Source organism: Mya arenaria, chromosome 4 (genome assembly GCF_026914265.1).
Source record: "Mya arenaria isolate MELC-2E11 chromosome 4, ASM2691426v1".
Classification (NCBI taxonomy): domain Eukaryota; kingdom Metazoa; phylum Mollusca; class Bivalvia; order Myida; family Myidae; genus Mya; species Mya arenaria.
Window position 1 is genome coordinate 54,086,847 of NC_069125.1, and position 27,442 is coordinate 54,114,288.

Sequence of the window (27,442 nt, forward strand, 5' to 3'; positions counted from 1 at the left end):
AGGTATCAGTTGGCAATCATTCATTGGCAATATTCCGGAAAATGCACTCTTCCCTTGTCAACTAAATGTTATGATGGAAACCTACTTAACCTTTAAATGGGCTAGGTCAATGACGTTGTCAACACGGTCATATCAACTTCCGCTCAATACTCTTAAAGTGAATAATTTACTCTACAATCAACACTATTATATATGGAAGAAAGCCATGGTCAAGGCAATAGTTAATCAATGAATTGCTCAACATTGCGTTTGTCTATATTTTTTCAATTAACGTTTTGGTTTAAACAGTATTTATTTCGATATAAAATTTACAATTAGTTTAACAAATTTGAGCATAATCAACGTTAACAAAGACCAAATGTGTAATGCAGTTTTACAATGAACATGTTAATTATGCACAAAAAATAGTGTAAACAGAATTGAGAAGAAATACTTAAGGCTTATACTATGTCTCGCTTATGTAGGTCATTCACGCTGCTTAGGCTGGTGCGCAAGTTGCGGTGACTCGAATAAATATAATCTTATAGTCGTATTGTGTAAACTATGGTATGTAAAAACAATCAGTTAGTTAGAATGAAAAAAAACGATAGAATAAAAGGAAGGTGAAATGAGAGGGGTGGTACAGGCACTGGTCAGATCGGGATCGGGTTAGAATGTATACTCAAAAACGCTTAGATTGACGTATATAGTTCTGGAGGCTGTCAAAGATAAGATTGTTCGTTTGATATGAGGCTTCCTTCGATCCAAAGAGTAACAGTTGGAGAGACAATTGCCCAACGGTGGATAACTGACCAGTCAGATGATTTCTCTGGACGCTATATAATGGACAGGTGAAGAAAAAGTGAAAGGTGTCCTCAATTTCTCCGCATTGACAATTAGGATTGTTGACAATATTTTTTGAGAATAGATGTTCATTAAGATTGCTACAGTGCATACGTAACCTCGCGTGATTGACACAGGATTTGCGGTTATTTGATGTTCTTATTAAGTTTGTATTTCAAAGAAGGAACAGATGGTGATGACCAACTTTCTTCCGGGAGTGCGTTCCATGCGGATATAGTTGATGGCAGAAATGAACTCGTCAACAACTGTGATTTGCATGAAATGTTCCGCAGGTTATCTGCATTTCGAATGTTATACGAAGTAGTATCGCCAACTCTTGTTGGAATCAGTGAAGTTAGATATGCTGGTGCTAGAGAGTGAAACAACTTGTAAAATAGGATAAGTTTATGTTTACGTCGCCTTTCTTTGAGTGGTTCGATTCCATTTTCAACATAAAGATTGGTTAAAGATACTAGTCGAGATGCACCCGATATAATTCTGGCCGCCTCATGTTGTATTTTTTCTTAGTCATCCTCATCAGCTTGCGTCAAATTATTCCAGACAACATCGGCATATTCCAACAAAGGCCTAATAAATGTGAAATACAGAACCTCAAGCGATTTACGATCAAGAACGTATTTGAATGATCGCATGAAGTGAATTCGCTGCCAAGCCTTCTGTTTGACGGATTGAATATGATCGTGCCAGGAGCAGGTGCTAGAAAGAGTGACGCCCAAGTGTTTATGAGTTGTAACTTCGGGTAGTTTGGTATTATTCATCAATATTGATGGGTGCACTTGCCTATAAGACTTTCTAGTGATAAGTAGCGATTTGGTTTTCGCAGGATTAAATGTAACAAGCCATCTCTCAGCCCACATATGAATTTTCTCTAGATCATCAGTTAGTTGCTGCGCGGCAAACACGGGGTCTTCGACAATTAAATACAAGGTTGTATCATCTGCGAATAGTCGTATATGTGATTGTATATCGCAAACAATGTCATTAATGTAAATAAGAAAGAGCAGAGGCCCAAGAATTGAGCCTTGAGGGACTCCAGCTGATATTGTAACCGTATCAGACATAGAACCTGAAAGAACAACACGTTGTTTACGTTCGCTGAGATAATCACATAGCCATAACAATAAAGAACCGGAAATGCCACTTGCACGTAGTTTATGGATTAGACCGTAATGCCATACTCGATCAAAGGCTTTCAAAATATCACAAAATACTGCTCTTACTTCTTTACCTTCATCTAGAGCGAGACGAAAAGAATGATAGATCGATACCAGCTGGTTGACAGTGGAGTCGTTAGGAACAAAACCAGATTGAAATGGTGTTTGATAGTTGTTTTGACGAAAGAAGTTGAACATATACTTATGCAAAATTATTTCAAGAACCTTACTGACAACACTTAATAGGGAAATAGGACGATAATTTCCAACATCTTGAGGGTCAGACTTCTCATAACAAGCACAGACATGAGCTAGCTTCCACTTACATGGTACTTTACCAAGACGAAGTGAGGTATTAAAAAGGTCACGAAGTGGGTATGAAATTTCAATTGCTACTTATCTCAGCACATAGCTATTTATAAGGTCTGGTCCAGTTGCTTTGCCTGTTTTAAGAACCATTATTGAATCAATTACATCTTGAAGTGAAATAACAAAGTCTTGTAGTTTTGGATCATCAGTGTCAGTATAGGAAGGAAGGGGCCTATCTGGTAAATTTAATTGAGTCTGAGATTGAAAGAAGGTGTTTAGTAGGTTCGCTTTGTCTGTATCTGATTCGTAGATGATACCGTTATTGCTAAGTTGAAGGATTTCTCTAGATGAAATTGTTTGTATAGCGAAGTTCTTTATGGTTTTCCAAAAGTCGAAGGAGGGAATGTTTTTTTTCTTAAGTTGATAAGTTAGTTTTTTATAATGCTAGGCAGTTCGAACAAGGTTGGTAACACGATTTCTTATTTGATTGTAAATACACCATTGGTGTTTAGAATTTACACGTTTTGCCTTTCTATAAGCGCGCCGTCTTTGTCGAAGAGATTTTCGGATTTCGTTGTGAAACCAAGGGGGTCCCTATAGCGAATTATAACAGTCTTTGTAGGTATGCAGGTCTCACACATAGCCATGAAGTGATTAGTGAAATTATCGGTATATATGTTGATATCTGTGTGCACACAGTCAAAGTTAGAGATAAGGTTCCGTAGTTTTGCATAATCACCTTGAGCGAATTTCCAAACCTTACGTTTGAATGATGAACCGACAGTTTTATCGAAGCGAAGGACGCAATAAACCGGACAATGATACCGGATTATCTGTTCGATGAATATCTTTTGAAGAGACGAGAAATAGGTCAATGAGAGACTCAGAGGACTCGGTAAAATGGGTAGGGTCTCGAATTACTTGGGTCAAGTTGAACTGTTGACAGATAGAATCAATCTTTTGACGGGTTAAGGTAGGGTCTCGAATTACTTGGGTCAAGTTGAACTGTTGACAGATAGAATCAAACTTTTGACGGGTTAAGGGTTTATTTATATCTAGGTTAAAGGCCCCTGTGATAAGAATGTCTGTAATACCAGTATCAACAGCCAATGAAATTGAGTTGGTAATACATTCTAGGACATATGGATTGGAGTTCTATAGAATGTACCAAGTAGAAGGCGTCTATTTTTAATTCGCAGTTCAAGCCAAATACATTCAATGTCGTTTATCTCGAGGTCGTGTCTTTCTAATGCAAACAAATCTGACTTTATATATACAATAATACCACCATGTGCATCAGAAAGTCTATCTCTTCTGTAAGGGACATGGAAATTTGGAAATATCAAATCGGGGGTTGCTGAGTTAGGAGTGAGCCATGTTTCCGTAAAGGCTAATATGTCAAAGTTGCGTAGGTCAGCAAACAAGATGTCTTTTTTGCTATTGAAGCTTTGAACATTATAGTGGACGATATTAAGGCATCCAGTAACGTCAACTTGGATTTCAGAAGAGAAAGAGGAGGATGGAGAATGTGCGGGGCCAGGATTTTCATGAACGTCTCCAGAACAGAGTAGGAGCATTGCTAGCCAACAAATTAGTTCGAAGTGAGTGAGGCATTTGATTCCCTTAGCACGAGATTGATAGTAGCAGAACAAACCTACCCTCATTCGAAATGTACCTTATTCAATAGACATTTGATACAAGTGATTCCGGGATCAAACGGCGCAAAGAATGAGGGGTATCCAAACACCGTCTGACCAGTACCGCCATAATATAGAAAGAAGAAAGGATAGGTTGAAAAGTAAGTAAGTGAAAATAAGTAGGATAACATAATGTAAGATAAAATGTGAAGAGATCCCTTTTTAAAAGAATTGTAAGGGCAAGTATTAAATTCATATTTAAGCGTACGGAGAAAATAAGGGTTGTGCTGAATGTATGAAGCGGGTATTTAACGTTTACATGTGTTTGCAAAAATGTGTCTTTTATAACATTTAATATAATCTGATCGGTGATAAATTTGATACCGTGATATTGCGACTAAAACAACAATGCGGTAAAATAAAATAATAATATCCGATTAGAATAATTCATCAATCAATGTACCTATTTATATATCGCTTGACTAGCCACGGCTCTGACCGACCAGAAATGAATGAAATGTTAAAGGAACAGCTTCAGCTAAGATAAGAAAATTGGTGTGCCAGTAAAGAAAAAAGAGCAGTGTTGGAGGGTTAGTCATATGGGATTTGATAAATGGTTAATAGTGATTAAATACTAAACAGTAGTTGACTAAATGCTACAACATCTGCTCGCTAAAATAGTTTAACAGTGAACAGCTTATTTATTATGTGCGATTGAGAATGCGCATTTAATGTGTCTACAATTGTGCACGCTTTCCTCAAAAAGGCATGGATTTATTTGGCTTACACACATTTCAAACAATACAACAACACTATGAGGGCAAGTTGTTCAGTGGAACAATTATTTACTATGCAATCCTTGTAGTGTTGTTCTTTGATCATTAATGAAAGGTGACATAGATTAGTTGATAGAATATTGAATATTATAAGTTTTTATATGCTAAATATACATATAATATGGCATCATCATATACAATTGCTATATGTACATAGTGTGAAATAAATTTTATTCAGGCTTGTATCCAAATTTTTGAAGGTCATTGAAGCTCTCAATTCTGATGATTGGCCCTTTAGGATCAGTTTTGATGAATATATTTCCATCATATGTCAATGTATCCACAATGGGAGATTTAGTGTCCTTCTTGGGCTTCCTGCAATTGTAGGCTAGGCCACTTCTAAATGGAGTCAACTGTTCATTGATGAAAATACTGCTCTTTTTTGTCTAAGTTCTTTTCTTGACTTAATGAAGCTTGTCTTTGCCTGGTAAGACAGAAACTTGACAACAATGTTTCTAGGTTTGTTGGTCTGGGGTTTACCATTCCTGTGGGACCTGTCAGATATGGTTATGTTGGATCCACCTTCATTGGCAACATCAAGCACTATTTTATCAGTAGATTCTCCAGCTTCTTCTTTTACATTGCTGATGACTACACATAGTCTTCTACTATATTGATTGCTTTTATCAAGCTCAGTTTCCAGATCATGTACTTTGGTGGTAATATGGGTTTTTAGGCTACTAACCTCCTGTTTAAGTGGTGTTATATATTCACCAACTGCTGTCTTGACCATGGCAGATATTCCTTCTTTTAATGAGACTTTCAAGCTTGACACTATTTTGTTAATATCTATGTTTGTCAGGAGGGGTTGCTGCACTGGAGAGGACATGTACATTGGCATTTGCATTTGGGGTGCTCCATGTTGCTAGATGTTAATTTGTCAGGACATAATGGTGCTGACTTGTTTGATCAGGTGCTTTTCTAAGATTTTCAAAGGTCTGTTTATGAATTAAACTTTGGCTCTGGCTGAGAATATCAGCTTCTATAGTAGTATTCAAACTGTCATTGTTAGGTGAGTTCATAGCCATGATGCTGATTTCACTTTTGGAAATGGTGTCTTCAGTTGTATCAGACCAGTCAGTCCATTTAGGGCAGCTACTTTCAGATAATAAATCAGATAAATGTCTGATTTTCTTTTCAGAAGTTTGAATATCAGGGGAGGTAACTTTGCGTTTTCTCGATTTCTGGGATTTTCTTCGCTTTTTCTTGATTTCTTGGGTTTTGCCGGGGATTTCTACTGGTTTGTTAGGGCTTGTCTTACCTATTGGCTTTTGTCTGCTTTATTTTCTGCATTGGGATAAACTCGAAAAGGGAGAAATCTACATAGTTGCACTGGTGAAATTTATCGAGGTTTGTTTACACCGGAAACCGGAAATCATTTTGATATAAAAATTAACGTTTTCTACCGTAGTCATATTTGTATTGCATAGTATCAAGAACAAATATGTCCTAAAATTGACAGTATTTCCTTTACAAGCAAAACATGCGAAATATTACTTAAATAACTAAGACAAGCCCATGCCATCGTCCGGCGTTTCTCTTTGTTAAATACGTTTACCAACTATCACATGTTTACACCCAGTTCCAAATGGATATGCTAAACTGGTCATATTGCCTCACTTTTCATAATGATTGAATCTATTGACTTAAGTAATTGTATTGTAATTATGTTCTTGTTTTCCATATACGAGATGTGTATATCAACAATAATCGGCTAGAAAAAAATTCTCTTAATTAATCTCTTCATTTTTTGGAGAATAACATGGTAGCAGAATTTGTGACAAGAATATCGTTAATATCGCGCCATAAGCTATGAATATCAATACTTTTTCAACTCTTGAAAACCATTGTTTATGTTAATTCACAGATATGGAATCTCTTGAAACATTGCTGAAAAAACTAATTGAAATTTAAGTCACACCTTATGGTCCCGTTGTATCCAATATTCTTAACGACAACGTGAATTCCCATAGGACAACGAAACTTAATTGACAGGATAAAAGCTTGTGTCCGATTCAAATTACTTTGTCATTGGGAATTTCGGAAATCCCTGTTTATGAAAGAATTGTATGGTTGATCCGAAAGATCAATTGCAGATAACAATGATTCGTGATTGATAGTGAGTGTCACAGGGGTATGATAATTCCTCGTTAGGGATTTACTTTACACGTTTAACCCAACGAGCTCATTTTATTACGCATCAACACGTTCCTCCGAAACACCTAAAGCTTATAAAATTGTGATCCTTTGAATGCATCTCAATATCCGCTTCACTACCAAACTGTTCCCCGCAGCTTAAATAGTTATTAGAATACGTTTTTGTAATACTACATTAGTGCAAACCTTTTGATAAAGTATGGCAATACTCGCATTGTGTTGCACTGATTCGTACTATAACCGTGCTCATGCCGTAAACATCGTACCGTTGCAAACATGAGTTTGAATACATAAATCATGTATATAGTGTCACGACTTATTGCTACGATTTCCGCAAAATAAACTCGTACACACGCGTGGTGAATTAAACCCACGGTACAAAACCAGCCGGAAAGAGCGGGGAGTTGTGTTCTTATTTGGTGTTCGCACATATGTGTGGGTCAATGGCAATCAAGGATTAACCCTAATTACTGCAGCTCCATGTCATGTGGAGCAGGTTTGGCGGTGAATATAAACACTTATTTCCAAAGAGGGAATTTTATTGATCTACATGATTTGGTAAAGTCGTCTATTGTTCATAGATCGCTCTGCACATGAGCGAAGTAACTATGATTGACGGGTGCCGTTTTTGGGACGCAGTTGAAGCTGAAGCTAACGTCATGAACCCGAAATTGAAAATAAATACGAATAACAGACTTAACAAGGTCATCCCAGTGAAGTTCTGTACTATGCAAACATACCAAGATAAAAAAAAATATCAACAATTTGTTGATTTAAAACGAAAAGTATAATATACGTTCATGTTTCGGTGCTTTTCCATTTTTGTTTAAACATCAATCGATTTTATCACCGAGCAGTACATAGCTAAACAATACCCTTATTTCATGATTATTGTGTTTCCCTATTAAAATGAATATTTTATAAGACGTCTTATATTATGGCGAACAGTATTGTAGAATATCGCTTACGTAGATATCGTTGGATTTTCCTGCCACAGCCATGAACCTGTTATTGCAAGCTTAAAGACCAAAACAATAGTGTCTTTCTTCGGCGCTAATTTATTATTCGCAATTTGAGCGAAGATTATACTCTTGCGTGCGATAACGAGACGATGTGAGCCCGACTGGGATTGATCGTTTGTCTTTGCGTTAATATTGGGGCGCATTAAGGTGCAAGACAGAACGTCAAAACAATTTCTATTAAACCTAACAGTTGTACACATGTAATGAGATTGTAGTCTAATTTACTGTCGTATGAACTGTTTTCCGATTTAAGTCATGTTCTTGTCTATTTAGTTTAGATATAAGAGTTCTATATAACCGGTATTCCAAAATGTTAGAGTTTACCAAGGAGACACATACAAATACATCGATTGGTCGAAAATTAAACGAAAACCTTCCGCCTTTTATGAGACAGCCGTTTGTTTTCTTCGAACGATTTATAAAAAACTTAATTTTTATAGAACATTGAAAAGACAGTGCGAATATTAAAATACGATTACAAGTCGACAACAGTACACGTGTATAGCGAATGCATGCACGAAACTGTAATTGAACATGTGAATATCGACGGACACGGCAGTGATGCGATTGATATTTTCTGGTCGAAAATATAAAAGTTCTTTACGATAAAAGTAGGTGGGTTTTCCTCGGATAATCTTACCAAAAAAAACTTTAGTTAATTAACGTTTCCATATCAATGTTAGTAAAAGTTTGGAAATCTAAATCTTGAAATATATTGGTACATGTATTCTATCACAAATGTTCTTTACGATAAAAGTAGAACAGAATCATGGGTTTTCCTCGGATGATTTTACCAAGAAACACTTAAGTTGATTAGAAGTGTATATAAATCAACGTTTTATCACTCCTACACGATTGAGTCATTCGTTTGTAGACTGGAATCTATACTGGCAGTAAAAGGTAACTCTGTATAATAAGAAGGTATTGCCATTTATGTGGCAATTTAATGTATGTTTTAATGGCAAAGTAACATTATTTTACTAATATAATTTATGCAAAAAAAATGAATTATACGAATAATAAATACAATGGCTGCTGTAGATCATATTTAATTATAACAGTTATAATGAAACATATGTTGCTTTGTTACTAAGACCATACCAAATCGTTTCTATGTTTAGCATCCGCGGTATGATAGGTTTTGGGCATTTGATATCAGAAAATAATGCATTCTGTTCGATGCTCATGATAAACAAACTCAAAAAAGGTTTTATTTGAATTCATTTTTGCAGTTGAAATCTATCTTACAATTGAGAATGGTCCAGAATGGACTAAGGAGGCTCTGGTGTCTATATTCATAGGATACCACTCATTAGGTAATACTTTTTTCGGAGGTTCGTTTTTTTCAGGATAGCTAGATAGGTTTTCGTACTAAGGGTTGAAGTTAAGCATTAAACAATTAAGTATGGCCTAGAGAAGAAGGACACAAGGCTAACAGACCTCGCCATCAAATTTGTGTTTTAAAGGGAGTGTTTAAATTTGTTTAAATCGCCTATTCACTGTGTTGTTATCATATTCCACTTCAATCGAAATTCCTTAATGCTATTTTAGCTGCAGTTAAAAATCGTCTGAAGATATATCTATATCTATTGTAAATAGCATTTTTGTGGTCTATGCTGAGTCTGTGCTAAGCGTCTTCCATCGGATACAAGCCTTTCTCGGGAAAGTTTGCGCTTGCAGCTTGTTTATTACGTACATTGCCTGACTTTGACAGAAATATGAATCAATCAGGAGATTATTCATATTCGCTATAATGCGTTTCAGAAAACAACACTGGCATGTTTAAAGCCTTCATAATCTGTTTATTGTTGTTATTCAAGAAATACCGCGCAACTCAACTAAACTAATCTTCATTTCCACCAAAGACGGTGCCTTGTTCCAAAAATACAACGAATACACAGTCGAACATATATTCCCTGTTTAGTGGCACCAGGCACACGACATCAAACTTTCACAAAATAGCTCGAAATCGTCAAGACGAGTTAACTAATTTTCTTCTTAGCTCGTCATTGTTTTATTAAATATCTGATAAAGAATTTAAACGTGTATTCCTTACATCGTGTTCCACAAATTAAAAAATAGCATGAACATTTCTAGTAACCGTTGTTGTTTTTAAGCAAAGCATTGCTCGTTTAAAATAACCATACATAAGCTTGCAACATAATTTTAGAATGGTGTAGATATATTCAACATTTATGAACACTTTTTCGAATTGTTCTTAAAAATGCAAGCTCTTCCATAGTGATTGGAAGCATTTACATTCCGTGACACCCTCAGTTTAATCACGTGCTATACCTTGTGTCCGGTTTAATATAGCCATCACGTTTTTTTTGTATTATATATTTCTATTTTAAGACTGCTCAATTTCTATTGGTCAGAAAATATATCAATCCGCAAGTTTGTTAACAAATTAATTGGCAAAAATAATTGGGGAAAATAATTGCTTATATGGCAATAAGCTAGCAAATAATACGTTTATTTTATTATCTTATGCTAATGTTGAAAATATATTTGAATACAGAAGTACACTTTCCATCGAATTTTTAAGAGTAAAGCGTGGTATTTCGTCTTGGTTTCATGACAACATTTCAAAGGCGGTCAATATTTAAGTATTGAAACTTGAAATGGCGTCATAAACATATCACAAAAAATATGTCGTCATATTATCGGAAATGACGTCAGAATTTTAAAAAAACACACAATTAATATGACTAGATGTTTCTGTGTTTTATATTATGTTTATATTATTCCTGATACAACATGTATTCAATGCATGTAGCGCGGCAGATGGCATTGCTTTGTGGTAATCGGCTCATCACTAGAGCAAGTGAAACAGGTTAGTTTTATGTGAGGGTGGAAAGTTGTCAAAATGAAGTTTATAATGGTAACCAAAGTCACAGCCAAAATGTCCGCCGTTTTATGGGCCTATGAATAGTGCTACTAAATGTAGTAGAGCTTTTTAGCACAACCATGTATTGCCTTTAATATTTGTAGAAAGCTAAACAATGATGTCAAGCTTTCTAACATACTGCTCATTAAGGTCTTCAAAGTTATGTCAAGTGAAAATTGCTAAGAATAATTTATTTACCTCTAATTGTTGTTAATCATTTACAAACGTATACACACTGCATTAAAAGAGTATAGTTCTTTAATAAATACTCATTTCCCATCGAAATAGTCCGAAAGAGGACCTCATATGATGTACTGGTAAGATACACCAGCCAATAACGAACCACCACCTTAAACAAGCAACAATCTATAAATATTATTAAGCATTTAAACCTTTTTATTAGTATCCATTGCGCTTCAAATTCTTAAAAATGAATGACCTGTGGTCATGTATCATGTATGATGTAATTAATTTTAGGTCATTTAAAGGTTATATACCACCTAAATGTTAAACCCCTAGTAGGCATTATTTATTTGTTGAGTGACAATCAGTAGAATTTGGGTAAGAGTAGTAATAAAAATAGTACAAGCAACGTTATATACCTAAATGTTTGGCAAAGCCTGTAGTATATGAAACTGGTGTCATAAATTGGTGAGGACCGAGAAATATTAGATGGCCACCATCAATTGCGTCAAATATTTCTGGCAGAATTGTAAATTGAATGTTTCTTCATTTACAAAAAAAAATTTACGGTACAACTTTCAGATTGACTTTTTAAAACGCAAAGGTTTCATACCATTGCAACTCGCAGAAGGTTAAGGTCAACAAAAGGTTGTTATTAGAGTCGTATTGAAAATAGTGCTAGACTTAGTGTGACACTCGAAAGTACAACAGCATGGTATGTTTCTATTTCACAAAGTCCTTCATGTTAGTATACATAACTGACTTCAACAATGCCAAGGCCATTTGAAGGTACAAAAAAATGAATTTTTCTTTTATTTAAAAAAGATATCGTAGAAACAAATGGGTTTATTCTTCTATATTTTATTCTTAGTTTTCAAGAAAACAACTAGGTATGATCCGAAAACATGTTGCTAAAGGCGGTCGCCAAAACAAGATGTTCCCAAAAGGCTAGCATGTCACATTTTAACTGTTTAACTTTAAAATTTGAATTTAAATGAATATGCCTAAACTTAAATGTTTTATTATGTACTTCATAATGATATACAAAAGTAAGCAATTCAAAATTAAGGTCAAAGTAATCATTTAAATTTCAAAATGCAAATTTATCCAATATCGACTTTGCTATTTATATTTCAGTATGTTGACTGGAATTTCATATGGAAAGGAATCATAACAAAATCAAAATCACAGAACAGTTTAATTTTACATCATTTCTTTTACCATATTAAAAAATAATAAAAATCAAGTTAACTTCAATTGTTCAAGTCCTTCCAGTGCTTTACCAATCTAGTGAGTATTTTTAGAACCAAACAACACCAATGCATTTCGGGTTTAATGTAGTAGAGTTTAGCAAGCCATAAAGTGTATCTACCAAGAGTGCCTTTCAAGTGAAGAGCCAATTCCATATTGTTTCTTTTAAACACAACATTTCCCCCAACAATCCATGATTTCAATATTAAAGCCCTTTTCATGCCTTACTTAATAAAAGGGGGTTTCCAAAAACTCAATACTCTCTATTCAAGCATTGTGGTTGCGGTCAAGTCCAATCAAAAGAACCAGAAAGGTTTTTCAAATGCCAACCTAGGGGTTATTCAACCATAGCTAATCTACCAAGCATTTATTAATTACTGGCTCTGTTCAAAACAATATCATTTAGCTTAGTTTTGACAAACCATCAACGCAAAGGGAGACGTTCATAAGAAAGTTAACATTTTTGTATTAATGACATTAACGATACAGACACATAGATATTATCACGCTTACATGTCTGAACTATGCACTAAATATCTCAATACAATTCATATTTATAACAGTATCCTTTAATATTGAATAGAAATTAAAATAAATGCAGCAAAGCATAACTTTTTCGTATTTTATGTATATCGCGGCCATTTTTGATGCCATAATGACGGAAGAATGGGGAGAATTTTATTATATGTTCATTGGAATTTCTCAGTTTATATGTTGAGGTCTAAACAGTATAGTTTGGTAGAAGAATCAAAGCATAAACACACACTTTAAAGTAAATTGGAATCGAATCGGAAGCTGAGAGGGTCTGGGTTTAAGTAGCCTATTTGGCATCCGGACTATACAGTCCAATTTTACATTTAGCACACCACCCCTGTTCCAGCGCCATATGGGAAGCTGCATTAAAAAGAAAACATGATCGTTTGCGAGCTTATTGCAATCAGAGTATTGTGTACAGACTTAAGATTTAAAACTTTTCCCAGCATATAATGTTAGCTGTACCAAGCATTATCCCATTTTGAATTATTCATTTTAGCACCATTATTCGGCAGTATATTTCATAGCAATTACATCTCTTTAAATTCAACAAAAAAGTAATTTTTAAAAGAAGGTTTACAAGCATGCGGAAATAAGCATAGAGAAATTTGCAAGTCAGCATGTGAGCATTTTAGAGATCTGCATGTAAGCATGTGGTGATTTGCAAGTAAGCTTACTCTTGATGAAATACTTTTCACTTAGGTACCTTTAAATCTCAATTTGTAATACCGTAATATTTTTGGAGTACGGTCATACATCTGTTCGACCTTTTTTCTAAAAACAGACAAACAGCACACCTCTGATTTAGATTCAATGCAACAACAGACGCCGTTGTACGTCTACGGCTTAGTTATATGGCATTAATGTATAAATTACAACCGAAATACAAAGGCTACACAACCAAACACAAACAGCTCGAGACTGTTTACCAACATAACATATTGATGCAATAGTATACATCAAAATAATGATATAACATCAATTGTCATGTCTGCATATGATAAGAAAGAAATGTATCTTTAACCTTTTAAATTTATTACTCATAAATGGCTTTTAAATTTTTGGAATCTGATTATATCATCTCTGCTGGTAATTCGAGGCTTTTTAACAGAAGGAATGCATTAAATTTCCTGATCAAAACATTGAATAAAAAGACAAACAAGTTTCTACTTGTTTGTTATCAACCCGAAGCGTTCCGTCTATGTACAGTATTGAAAAGTGTAACATAGTAACTTAACGCCTTGTTAAAGCACGTGGAAGAAGGCATGTGGTCCGGGCACACTAGTTGACGCTTCTGTAAACGTTCTATATCGCGTTTGGTTTTTGAATTTCTAGACACATGTTCAGAATTCACAGCTTGTTTTCTGTCTATGGATTTTAAAATAAAGTCTATCACTGGTTCATTCGTATTATCTTCTTCAAGGTCAAACCATTCTTCTGGTATTGTGTTTTTATCGTTCCTACGTAACTGATCTAAAATATCATTGTTTATGGTATCGAACTCCTTCTCGTTTGATAATACATAACTACCCCTGTTGTCATAAGCGACTTCATTAAGATAGCTTTGCATTTGGTCAAGACTTTCTTGCAGATCTATATCATCCGCGGAATTTCTTCCATTTGATGGAACACGACTCCATCCAACATCCTCCCCAAAATCTCTGGACCCCGGCTCTGGGAAGCTTCGCTTACCGATATTGCGTTGTGAGACGGGGTCCATAACGCCTCCCTGCATCTTAAAATACAACTGTAGATGCTTTTGAAAGCACAGATCCGAACTAGTGCCGAGCGGACAAAGGCGGTCGTTGATTGCATGGATACTTCGCACTATACGGATCTTTTGTAATTCATCTGAAAATGGAAAAAAATACATTTTTTTCTTTTGCTAATTCTTATTATATATATATAGCTCTTTACCACTCATCCGTGAATAGGAAAAAAACAAAACGGCTGACGAACTATTTTCAATAATTTGCATATATAATTATAATAAGCTATACTGGTGCTCATTTTATTATATTGTGCTTGTACAAAAGTGAACGAGGTTATGTTCATTGTTTTGGCATATGTATAAAAGGACTATGGTAATATATGTAAAATGACTCCGGTATGATATAACATATCATAGGTTCTCTACTGAAGTATTAGGCTGATATATAAATTCATTTCTTTTCTGTTAGTGTAATTATTTAAACATTAAACGTCCAGGCTCATAAGTCTTGAAGAAAATATAATTAATTGTGGCGTGCATGTGTGCGCGTATTTGTACATTGTTCGTTATGTGTTTTGTGGTATGTTTGGTTTATAAAAATGCATATCCACCTTTTATCGATTGTATTAGCATGGAACAAATGCAGAAATTATATGCCATTTTATGTTTATTAGTAACATTTTTGTTTTAATTTTCACAGTATTCACTTACATATACACTACCAACCACGCGTTTTTTGCAATAAAAACGAGTTGCCACCGCGGGAAATCGCGGCGATATATTTCCGTAGCCAAAGCGGCGGTGCGTTTCATCGCCGCGTTCATCTCTGCTACCGCGTTCGACTTTCGAAAATATGCACGCGGCGTTTCGCCGCGATGCGACTTACCGCGATATGCAGGTATTTCAACAGGTAAAGGTGGTACAGATAGATGATTGTACATGTAAATTTAACCGTGCTCGCAGAATAGATTCCACTCCATTGCGAGGATAAACAATCTCATCCCCCAAACTTGATAATAGTGTCGTTTAAATATTGAGTGAAATAGTCAAACGATTGAAAAACGTGTGCAGTTTTATTCAAATATAGTACTTATTCACAATCACACAAGTATAACGAAGTCATTTGAAAATCAGATTTTTTCGAACAAGGTGACAGTAGCCTCTTAATACTTTCGCAGTTGCAAAGCATAATGTTCAGCGATAAAACTACGTTTTGAGTACAAACCAAGATTTTTATATTACGTATCAAGATTGTATTATTTTAATAAAACTTACTAGAATTATATGTATAGGACGGGAACAAAGAATGCGCCTTCAGAAAATCGACAGCTACCATAATTGCCGTTAATTAACACTTCGCATCGCCGCATATCGCGGTGGCTCGACTCGGTGGAACGCGGTGGACATTATGCTTCAATCGCCGCGTATAGTGAAAATTAGATAAAAAAGATAACGTACGCGGTAAGGAAAAATCGCGGCGATGTTCGAAATGTGCAAAAAAACGTGGTTGGTAGAGTACCTAGGATATTTTATAAGAATAAAGTTTAGATTTATTTGTTTGCAGAAATTGGCAATAAACTGCTGAAATATCCTTTTTATTTTATATCACGAATTGAACACTTAAGATTGAAGTTAAGATTTATTTGTTTGCAGAAATTTGCAATAAACTCCTCAAATATCCTTTTTATTTTATATCACGCATTGAACAGTTATCTTTCTATCTATTAGCCTAATATGATATGTATAAAATACAATTCACCAATGATCAAGGGTACATTTTATACCTATTTCATTGTTAATGTTGTGTGAAATGTTTGAAATGAAACAAACTTTGTTCTGCACAGTTCATGGGTTTGCAACAATAACTTTGTTTATTATAAAAAACAATCAAATTATTGGATATTTTCTTGAGCATTTTTTCGAAATTATAAGTTTATTAACTGGAAATCTCTGTCTTCACCACACTGTGTAAGATAACTTACGTGCCACAAGGCGCAATTGCAGAATAAAATTTTGATACATTATTACACGCAATTTTTAGAAGGTTAAATCAAACAGATAAGTTTAAATAAAACAAGTACTATAAAGATTTAAAAACCATTAAAAACAGCGACGATGCTCGAGAACATTTTCGTCCTGCCGTCCGACGAACGCTCTTTTTGATGAAGTGTGTAAAACTTCAGAGTCAAATTTAACACAAAGATATCGTTTCCTTATCATTTCTCGTTTACCGGCTTCCGTATGAGCTCTCGAGTCGGTTATTTCAAACCGCCCTATTTACAAAAATTATATTTTGACGATTTTTCTTCATGCAGATAAATGAGACTGCAAAACAAGAAACACTTTACTCAGATTATTTCGTTATTTTCATTTTCATTGCCATGTTCCAACTTATTAAGTAAACACTTTTAATGGAGAATGTATGGTGTATATAATTGCACTGATTAATGCTACGAGATATATCCGTCTAGCTTTTAACGCTTAAGCAAGACATATGTTTTAGCGTTTTCTACGTGAATCTTGGATTTAGTTTGATGTAATTTTGGTATCAGCCAGAGTAATCTCTGGAGTCGTCCATGTGTCACTTAAATGTATTACCCTATAAATCACAACAATCGTATGTTAAAAGACACGTTTCATACTGTTTCATAAATGCACTTGATTCTTCTCAAATGTACGAATATAGGTCTAGGTATCAGTTGGCAATCATTCATTGACAATAATCCGGAAAATGCACTCTTCCCTTGTCAACTAAATGTAACCTCTTAACCGTTTAATGGGCTAGGTCAATGACGTTGTCAACACGGTCATATCAACTTCCGCTCAATACTCTTAAAGTTAATAATATACTCTACAATAAACACTATTGCATATGGAACAAAGCCGTGGTCAAGGCAATAGTTAATCAATGAATTTCTCAACATTGCGTTTGTCTATGTTTTTTTTTCAATTAACGTTGTCTACCGTGGTCATATTTTTATTTCATAGTGTCAAGAAAAACTATGTCCGAAAATTTACATTATGTACCTTCCAAGCAAAACATACGAAATATTACTTAAATAACTAAGACAAGCCCATGCCATCGTCCGGCGTTTCTCTTTGTTAAATACGTTTACCAACTATCACATGTTTACACCCAGTTCCAAAACTGGTCATATTGCCTCACTTTTCATAATGATTGAACCTATAGACTTAAGTAATTGTATTGTTATTATGTTCTTGTTTTCCATATAACAGTTGTGAATATCAACAATAATCGGATAGAACAATTTGCTCTGATTTAATCTCTTTATTTTTTGGCGAATAACATGGTAGCAGAATTTGTGACAAGAATATTGTTAATATCGCGCCAGGAAATATTAATATCCGTACTTTTTCATCTCTTGAAAACCATTGTTTATGTTAATTCACAGATACGGAATCTCCTGAAACATTGCTGAGAAAACTAATTGAAATTTAAGTCGCACCCTATGGTCCCGTTGCATCCAATATTCTTAACGACAGCGTGAATTCCCATAGGACAACGAAACTTAATTGACAGGATAAAAGCTTGTGTCCGATTCAAATTACTTTGTCATTGGGAATTTCGGAAATCCCTGTTTATGAAAGAATTGAATGGCTGATCCGAACGATCAGTTGCATATAACAATGATTCGTGATTGATAGTGAGTGTCACAGGGGTATGATTATTCCTCGTTAGGGATTTACTTTACACGTTTAACCCAACGAGCTCATTTTATTACGCATCAACACGTTCCTCCGAAACACCTAAAGCTGATAAAATTGTGATCCTTTAAATGCATCTCAATATCCGCTATTTTACTCCCAAATTGTTCCCCGCAGCTTAAATAGTTTTTTGAAGATGGTTTTTAATACTACATTTATGCAAACCTTTTAATAAAGTCTTACAATACTCGCATTGTGTTGCACTGTTTCGTACTATAACCGTGCTCACGCCATAAACATCGTGCCTTAGCAAACACGAGCCTCTAATACATAAGTCATGTCTATAGTGTCACGAATTCTTGCTACGAGTTCCGCTAAATTAACTCGAACACACGCGTAGTGAATTAAACACACGGTGCAAAGGCCAGCCGGAAAGATGGAGGGAGTTTTATTCTTATTTGGTGTTCGCACACATTTGTGGATCAATGACAATCGAGGATTTACCTTAATCACTGCAACTCCATATCACGTAGAAGAGGTTTGGCGATGAATATAAACACTTTTTTCGTAGAGGAAATTTTATCGATCTACATGATTTGGTCAAGTCGTCAATTTTTCATAGATCGCTCTACCTTCTGCACATGAGCGAAGAAACTATGATTGAAAGTTAAGGGTGTCGTTTTTTGGAGGCAGTTGAAGCATACGTCATGTATCCGAATTCGAAAATAAATGTGTATCCAGCTATCTAATGGTATGAACATCTATTAAATCCACATTAAACAATTATTGTTCTTTACGTATAACAGACTTAACAAGGTCATCCCAGTTAAGTTCTGTACTATGCACGTGACTACACAAAGAGCGGAGCTATTGGGTCAACTTAGCGAACACCAAAAAAGTTAGGGTTCATTTTGGCGATCTACAGAAAATGGTGCGAGCTTTCTCGGCCTGTGGCATCCCTGCGCTCGATCGCCAAAATCAACTAAAACATATACGTAGCGCCAACTTATGCAAAATTCTCATATCAGTGCCTTAAATTACGGTGAAGTTGTTAAAGAACACCCTTTTTGAAGAAGATACATTTTATTGACACTTGACTAAGACAGATCGTTTTGAAACATCGGAATCATGTCTCAAGAAATGTCCTGATTGTGTGGCAAGGGTATCAACGAGCAGTACATAGCTAAACAATACCCTTATTCCATGGTTATTGTGTTTCCCTATTAAAATGAATATTTTATAAGACGTCTTATATTAAGGGGAACAATATTGTAGAATATCGCAGACATAGATGTAGTTGGATTTCCTGCGATATCCATGAATCTGTTATTGCAAGCTTAAAGACCAAAACACTAGTCTCTTTCTTCGGTGCTAATTTATTATTCGCAATTTGAGCGAAGATTATACTCTTGCGTGCGATAACGAGACGATGTGAGCCCGATTGGGATGGATCGTTCGTCTTTGCGTTAATATTGGGGCGCATAGAGATGCAAGACAGAACGTCAAAACAAATTTCTATTAAACCTAACAGTTTTTCATTTGTAATCAGATTAGATTAGATATAAGAGTTCTATGTAACCGGCATTCTAAAATGTAAGAGTTTACATCGATTGGTCGAAAATTTAAAAAAAAAACACGTTCCGCCTTTTATGAGACAGCCGTTTGTTTTCTTCAAACGATTTAAAAAAAAATATTAACTTATTTTTTATAGAACATCAAAAAGACAGTGCGAACATTAAAATACGAGTATAAAGACCACAACAGTACATGTGTATTGCGAATTCATGCACAAAACGGTAAATGAACAAGTGAACAACATTGTCCCGGCGGGGACAATATCGACGGACGCGGCAGTGATACGAATGACATTTTCTGGTCGAAAATATAAATATTCTTTACGATAAAAGTAGAACAGAATCATGGGTTTTCCTCGAATGCTCTCACCAATGTAAGTAAACGTTTGGAAATCTAGATCTTGAAATATATTGGTACATGTATTCTATAACATATTAATATATGTTCTGATAATGAAAAGAAATATCGCATTTCGGTATAAAAACAATACAAGATTTAATTATTTATCACAAAGAATGAGTTATATTAAGCGTATATATGTCTTTATTACTGTATATCGGTTTACTTATTATTTTTTTATCGGAAACTTCGGAAGACCACAAACAGTTAGAATGAAGTATTTCTTCTATTTTCGTAACAGTGGTACAGTTTGGGTATTAACAATTTGTGGACGTTAATATCGTGACCTTTTTAAGTCTGAAGTCTGAAAGAAGAGGGTTTTTATTACTCACGAAACCTATGAACAGAAACAGTGAACAGTCTTCAAATTGTCCCAGAATGGAATTATCTAAGTCACTAGGTAGGTTATTTGGTAGAATCAACGTTTTTTCACTCGAGTCATTCGTGAGTAGACTGGAATCTATACTGGCAGTCAAAGGTAACTGTGCATAATAAGAAAGTATCGTCTGACTCTCCGTGATTAAATGTTACTAACCGCTGTAATGCCATCTGACACGGAAGTGTCCCCCTCATAGTATGAAAGGATGTTACCTTTATCAGAGACATCTTTAGAAGATTCCATTTCTATGGCAATTTAAGGACCAGTATGTATGTTTTACAGGCAAAGTAACATCATTTTACTAGTATAATTTATGAAATGAATGAATAATAAAAAATGAATTATACGAATACTGTATACAATGGCTGCTCTAGATCATATTTAATTTTAACAGTCTTAATGAAACATGTGTTGATTTGTTACTAAGACCATACCAAATCGTTTTTATGTTTAGCATCCGTGGTCTGATAGGTTTTGGGCATTTGATATCAGAAAAGAATGCATTCTGTGTGTTCCCATGACTAACACACTTAAATAAGGTTTTATTTGAACTCAATTTGCAGTTGAAATCTGTCTTACAATTGAGAATGAACCAGAATGGACTAAGGAGCCTCTGGTGTCTATATTCATAAGATATCACTAATTTCTTCAACATTCGGGGGTTCGTTTCTTTTCCAGGATAGCTGATTAGGTTTTCTCACTAATGGTTGACGCTTAGCATAAACCAATTGTGTATGGCATAAAGAAAAAGGACACATGTCTAACAGACCTCGCAAACATATTTGTGTTTTAAAACGGATGGTTAAAATTTATTGAAATCGCCAATTCAAGGTGTTGTTATCATCTTCCACTTCAATCGAAATTCCTTAATGCTATTTAAGCTGCGGTTTAAAATCGTCTGAAGAGATATCTATATCTATTGTAAATCGCATTTTTGTGGTCTATGTCGAGTCTGTGTTTAACGTCCCCCATCAGATACAAGTCTTTCTCCGCTTGCAGCTGGTTTATTGCATACATTGCCTGGCTTTGATAGAAATATGTATCAATTATTCATATTCGCTGTAACGCTTTAAGAAAAGAACACCGACATGTCAAAAGCCCTCATTATCTGTTAATTGTTGTTATTCAAGAAATACCACGCAACTCAACTAAACATATTTTCATTTCCACCAAAGACAGTGCTTTGTTTCAAATATACAACGAAAAAAGCCCAGTAGTCGAAAATTCAAAAATAAGCCCTGTTTAGCGGCACCAGGCACACGACCTAAACTATCACAATATAGCTTGAAATCGTCAAAATGAATTAACTAGTCTTCTTTTTGGCTCGTCCGATATTCTGTTAAATATTTAATAAAGAATTTAAACGTGTATTCCTTATACATGTATCGTGTTCCACAAATTAAAAAATAGCATGAACATTTCAAGTTACCGTTGTCTTTTTAAGCAAAACATTGCTCGTTTAAAATAACCATACATAACTTTGCAACATATTTTTAAGGAATGGTGCAGGTAGATTCAACATCTTTTTAACTGGTTTCACTTTTCGTATTGTTTTAAAAAGAAGTAAGCTCTTCGATAGTAATTTGAAGCATTTAAATTCCGTGTCATATTCAGTTTTATATCATGCTAAACCTTGTGTCCGGTTGAATATAGCCATCTCGTCTTTTTCTGTAGTATACATGTGTAATTTAACTTTGCTCAGTTTCTATTGGTCAGAAAATATATCAATCCGCATATCTGTAAACAAATTAATTGGCAAAAATAATTGCTCAAATGGCAATATTCTAGCAATAATACGTTTATTCCTTATTTTGTACTTATGTTGAAAAGAAAATATATTTGAATACAGTAGTACGTTTTCCATCGAATTCTTAAAGGGACTGTCTCACAGATGATAAAATAGCGGAAAAAAATAAAATTGTCGAATATATGACATAAACTTGGCATCGATGTGTACAATGCATTGAAACTTACTAATGGAAGTAACACATAGTTTACAATTTATTTAAGTTTAGCAGTTATTTCGTATTTTTCCATTAAAGAAGATTACGGGGTTAGTCTACCAGATAGAATTCATTCCTTATACGTGATTGGCTAGTCGGTGTTATCACGTGATATTACCGAGGTAGGTTTATAGATTAATTATGTCATTTAGTTAGTAAAAGCCTTGATAGCTCAGTAAGGAACACGCTGGTCCACATATTTTGGCGACGCGGGTTCGAACCCGATCTCCGACCCAATCTTTTTTTTTAATTTTGGTACTTTTTTTACAATAATGACATCAAAGCGTAACACATTATATTAGATAAATGTCCTAAGATTCGTTACAGAAAAAAACTTTTTTTGGTGCAAATCTGTGAGACAGTCCCTTTAAGAGAAAAGCGTGGTATTTCGTCTTGATTTCATGACAACATTTCAAAGGCGGTCAATATTTTATGTATTGAAACTTGAAATTATGTCATAAACGTATCACAAATTATGACGTCATATTTCCGGAAATGACGTCAGAATTTAAAACAAAACATAAATTTCGTAAAAAGTAAAGTGTTGTTGTTATTGTTCGTATTGGATATCATTTAGGTATGCTATCTTCTTATAAACAGAATTAAATGGATCAAATGTTTCTGTGGTTTTATAGTATGTTTATATTATGCCGGGTACAACATGTCTGCAATGCATGTAGCGCAAGAAATGGCATTGCTTTGTGGTAATCTGCTCATCACTAGAGCTGTTGAACCACGTAAGTCGTTTTTGCTATTGTTATACTGTAAAAACATGTAATATAAAGAATCTGACACTCGTCATCATATAATACACAATGTTAACTAATCAACTCGTCCAGGAAATATGTTAGTAAGCTCACCAAACGCTCGCTTACTTATTTCATGAACGAGTTGAATAATATTGTAAATACTGCGATTACGTTATTTACACTAGTGTTATACATGTATATTAAATTGACGTCATTTCTTTCAACTTATATAGCCTCAATGCTTTTACCAAAAAAATACCGCAAATTTCATTCTTCGTTTACATTCGAATGCGTCGTATGCTAAAAGGAATGTTAGATTCGTTGCCATTGAATACAAAAATAATGAAACTCCTTACTAAAACAGTATAAAGCTTGACATATGCTCGCATAATAATGTTTTCCTCGCTTGATTCATATTGTTTTGTATTAGATTGCTAATGTTAGATCCAATATACTAGTAGATTCGTTCGTGTCTATATATGTGTAAGGTAAATCAGCCTTTTCTAAAATACTTAAATAATTTAACCTCTATAAGTACAAGGAATCTGATGTGTCTATAATTTCACATCCTTATCGACTTTCTTGTATAAATGAAACATGTCGTGTATCATTGATTTATATTTTTAACTGTTCTTATGAATCAAAAGGAAGCGGATGTCGCAAATAAAACACATTAGTTAAATAACATGATTTTGTGTTTGATCCTTTTTAAAAAATAAGAATATTTAATAAAGTCAGTCAAGTTTTAACCTTCGCATTCATATTAACACTTAAATATTCAATCGAAGGATGTATTCGCTGTGATGAAATGTTAGCTCTCTAGAGACAAATAACTCAAATATAGTAATTGAGATTAAAAATATATGTAGGGGCTTGCTTATAGTACAGGCACGCAAATGACAAAAGGATACTCCAATGTAAAATAACCAGAGAATTTACATTGTCCTGTTAGCAATATGTGGGTTTTTTGGCGATTAGATTTAAAATATTCTATAAGCTAACATTACTCATTCCATAGTTTCAGATTACAAACATTTCCATACGCTTTAATGTAAAATGTAAATAGTATTTGCATTTTTTAAAATGATGTATGTTATAAATTTATACGGAAAAATGATTTATTTTTAATTTTTGAAAGAAAAAAAATCATTTTCTTTTAAATATATAAACTTTCATAATGAAGCTTTTAAAATAATAGTAACCCAATGAATACTACCGTCCATTTGATTTCTTATATTGGAGCAAAACCTCGCAAACCACGTTTGTTAAGGTCGCTGAGCGCGGAGCCCTTAGTGAAATTGCATATGACACAAGACAAATCTTCGATGGTGCAACTTTGAAATTGTTTTTAGTTTTGTATTACGTATTTGTACCGTGACTATTGAGGTGTAAAAATATCCACTAACCCAACCGACCCTATTTTCTTTCCATCCGACCCCACACTTTTCCGTAGTGTGGGTTTTTATTTCGGAATTTCTTTAAAAGTGTTTAGTTTTATGTGAAAGTGTTAAAATTTGACCATTTTTTTTTAAAAACTACAATAGTGATATACCTGATATAGGTCCGTCTGGTATGAAATCGGGGTTTTCAAAAAAAGTCCATTTATATAGAAATTGGAAATGGAAAATTTATTTAAAAAATCTAAAATAGTTTAAAAGACAAAGGATCATTAACGTGGTTGCGATCGAAGTCGATATAATCTTTTTAGTATTGATATAGTCAAACAGTTTTATTCACTTGTCGGCTTGTGTTTCAATGGCAATATTTAGTAAAGGTGTCCATACCGACATTGATGGTCATTAAGATAACTATGGTGTTCAAAACATCTGGGACACAGTTGCTATGTTTAACTTTGGTACATTTTTTTTCTTCTTGTTCAACTAATGCTGATGTTGATGTTTTCGTTGTTGTTCATGGTTGATGGAGTATCAAATGACTCTTTTGTAGTCATTCGTTTCTTTCAAAAGGTTCTTTAAAAAAAAATAGAGTTAAAATACAAACATTTGTGTTTCGACTTAAAGAATAAACATATTCAAATTACGTAAACAGAAAGGTATTAAAGGATTTAAACATAGTCATATGGACTTATTAACTAATAACTTAGAGCTGCACTCTAACAGATTTACCGTTTTGACAACTTTTAAATTTTTTGTCTTGGAATGAGCCAACTTTTGCGTAAATATCTGCAAACAAGTGATATAAGACTGCTGACAAAAGATCAGATCGCAGAGTTTCATGTTTCCATTCGAAAATTAATGTTTTATGGCTAAAAGCGTTACTAACGGTTTAAGAAAAATGCATAAAACATCAATTTTTTAACTTAAATATGAAACCTTCGATCTGATTTTTTGTCAGCAGTCTCATACCACTAGTTTCCATGCATTTTCGCATAAATTTCCTCGTTCCGAGACAAAAAAATAAAAAAAGTTGTCAAAACGTTCAATCTGTGAGAGTGCAGCTTTAAAGACGAGAATAAGTTGAGCGCGATCATGAATCAATGCATAAGATATGATTTCATCTTCTTTGTTTTTACGTTACCCTTAAGCGCGCTTTTTCATGTTTTTAAACGTTTTTCTCTCATGGTTAAAATATAAATATTTTAAGGCATCTTTTTACACCATACAATATCGATCTACAAAAATAAACTCACTAACTCAATAATAATAATAATAATAATAATAATAATAATAATAATAATCATAGTAAAGTGTTTTATCTATACTTACCATACAACAAATAACAGTAATGCATTTTAATTAATGAAAATAATAATGATCAGTGTTTTTTTAAACAGATTTTATCGATGTACTTACTCATTTATTTATAAATTATATTAATATGTCTATCTTTTTTGCATTGATAATTATAAATAATTATTATACTATTAAATACCAACCTTCAATTTCTGGCACAGGTATTCCGTGGGCTATTATGATATTAGAAGACAGATATAAGCAAAAGTATACACAAGTAGTCACAGCAAACGGGTCCATGCTTTACGCTATTTCAGTCTCACAGTTCAATGCAAACAAAAAGACGAACTTTATCGGAAGTACCAGATGGTTATTCAATAATGTCTTCAATAAACGTGACGCTGTATGTTTCAAACAATCCTGTGTCACAATGGTTTCAGTTTAAGAACCATTTAATACAAAAACAGTGTTCTGGTCTGTAGTATGTTATTGGTCCGCACACCCTGAATATTGAACTGCAATAGCCCGATCTACTTTTAAGAGAAACACATTACCGACAAACCAACTATCGTCATACCGCCTAGCTTCCTACAATTTGTGTTGCAATAACATAAATGTTTCCTTTATATTGGAGTTAAGCGAGTTAAATTTAGTCTCAGAAATGACGAAATGTTTCTTTATCGCCGTTATTTGTTTACACCGAGCGGCCCCGAACACTCCCCGTTTCCCGTCAAGCGAGTCTTTCATTCGTGACGCAAATAAAAACAATAGATGAAATGACTAGGTGGTCGGAAGGAACGGGCTCCCGTTATCGTATAGAGACTGATATCGCCACCGTAAAAACGCGTTACAGCGTCACTCTTTAAAACTTCCAATACCTATCTTCCAGCTGCCAATACTGTGTTACTTTGTCCTCATTGACAAGGTGTTAGAGTTAATGGTTTTATTAATTTAGCACTTTATTAGAAGTGTTCTTGTTAACTATTGTTCAATAATCACTCTCTAAGGAATATGTCATTCACAAATGATGGTAGCAATTTTGCATTCCTGTTTCATATTGTACCATGGAGAGTCTATAGTGGGTATAACAGGAGCAAATTATGTTCATTATGTGAATCCTGCTAAAAATATGTTCACGTGGATAGTTGAATTTAATTCTCTGTCGTACTTTGCTTTCATGGAATTTCGATCATACGTTTCCCAGCAGGGTGCAAAATTCGCCTATATATTCCTGTCATTGTCAGACAGACAAATATAATCGTAATCGTCGTTTACACGCTTCAATAACCGCTGGACTGCATGCCTTTTGTCTATAGAATTTCTTGGTAACTAATCGCGATTCTGATTCTATTTGCACGCAGTTTGTTTCCATATTGTTCAGTCTGATGAATTACATAGCAGAACATTTATGTAGGGGGTTTCGAACGTTAACAATTTCAAAAGCATCTTAC

The 27,442-nt window shown here is 34.3% G+C and overlaps 1 protein-coding gene across 1 annotated transcript; it reads right to left on the bottom strand.

Moving 5' to 3' along the window:
- Positions 1–13,869: 13,869 nt before the first annotated feature.
- On the bottom strand, positions 13,870–26,783 carry LOC128233043 (uncharacterized). Its single transcript, XM_052946909.1, has 2 exons — positions 26,195–26,783; positions 13,870–14,667 (listed from the first exon to the last, which is right to left on the bottom strand). Exons 1-2 carry the CDS (start codon positions 26,289–26,291, stop codon positions 13,997–13,999), a joined length of 768 nt encoding a protein of 255 aa, XP_052802869.1. The 5' UTR covers positions 26,292–26,783; the 3' UTR covers positions 13,870–13,996.
- Between the last annotated feature and the right edge of the window lie 659 nt (positions 26,784–27,442).

Excerpts from the sequence above, each read along its gene's own strand:
- LOC128233043 (XM_052946909.1), bottom strand. The coding sequence starts at position 26,291 with ATGGACCCGTTTGCTGTGACTACTTGTGTATACTTTTGCTTATATCTG. Across the intron at positions 14,668-26,194 it reads ACCTGTGCCAGAAATTGAAG|ATGAATTACAAAAGATCCGT; the intron begins GTTGGTATTTAA and ends TTCCATTTTCAG.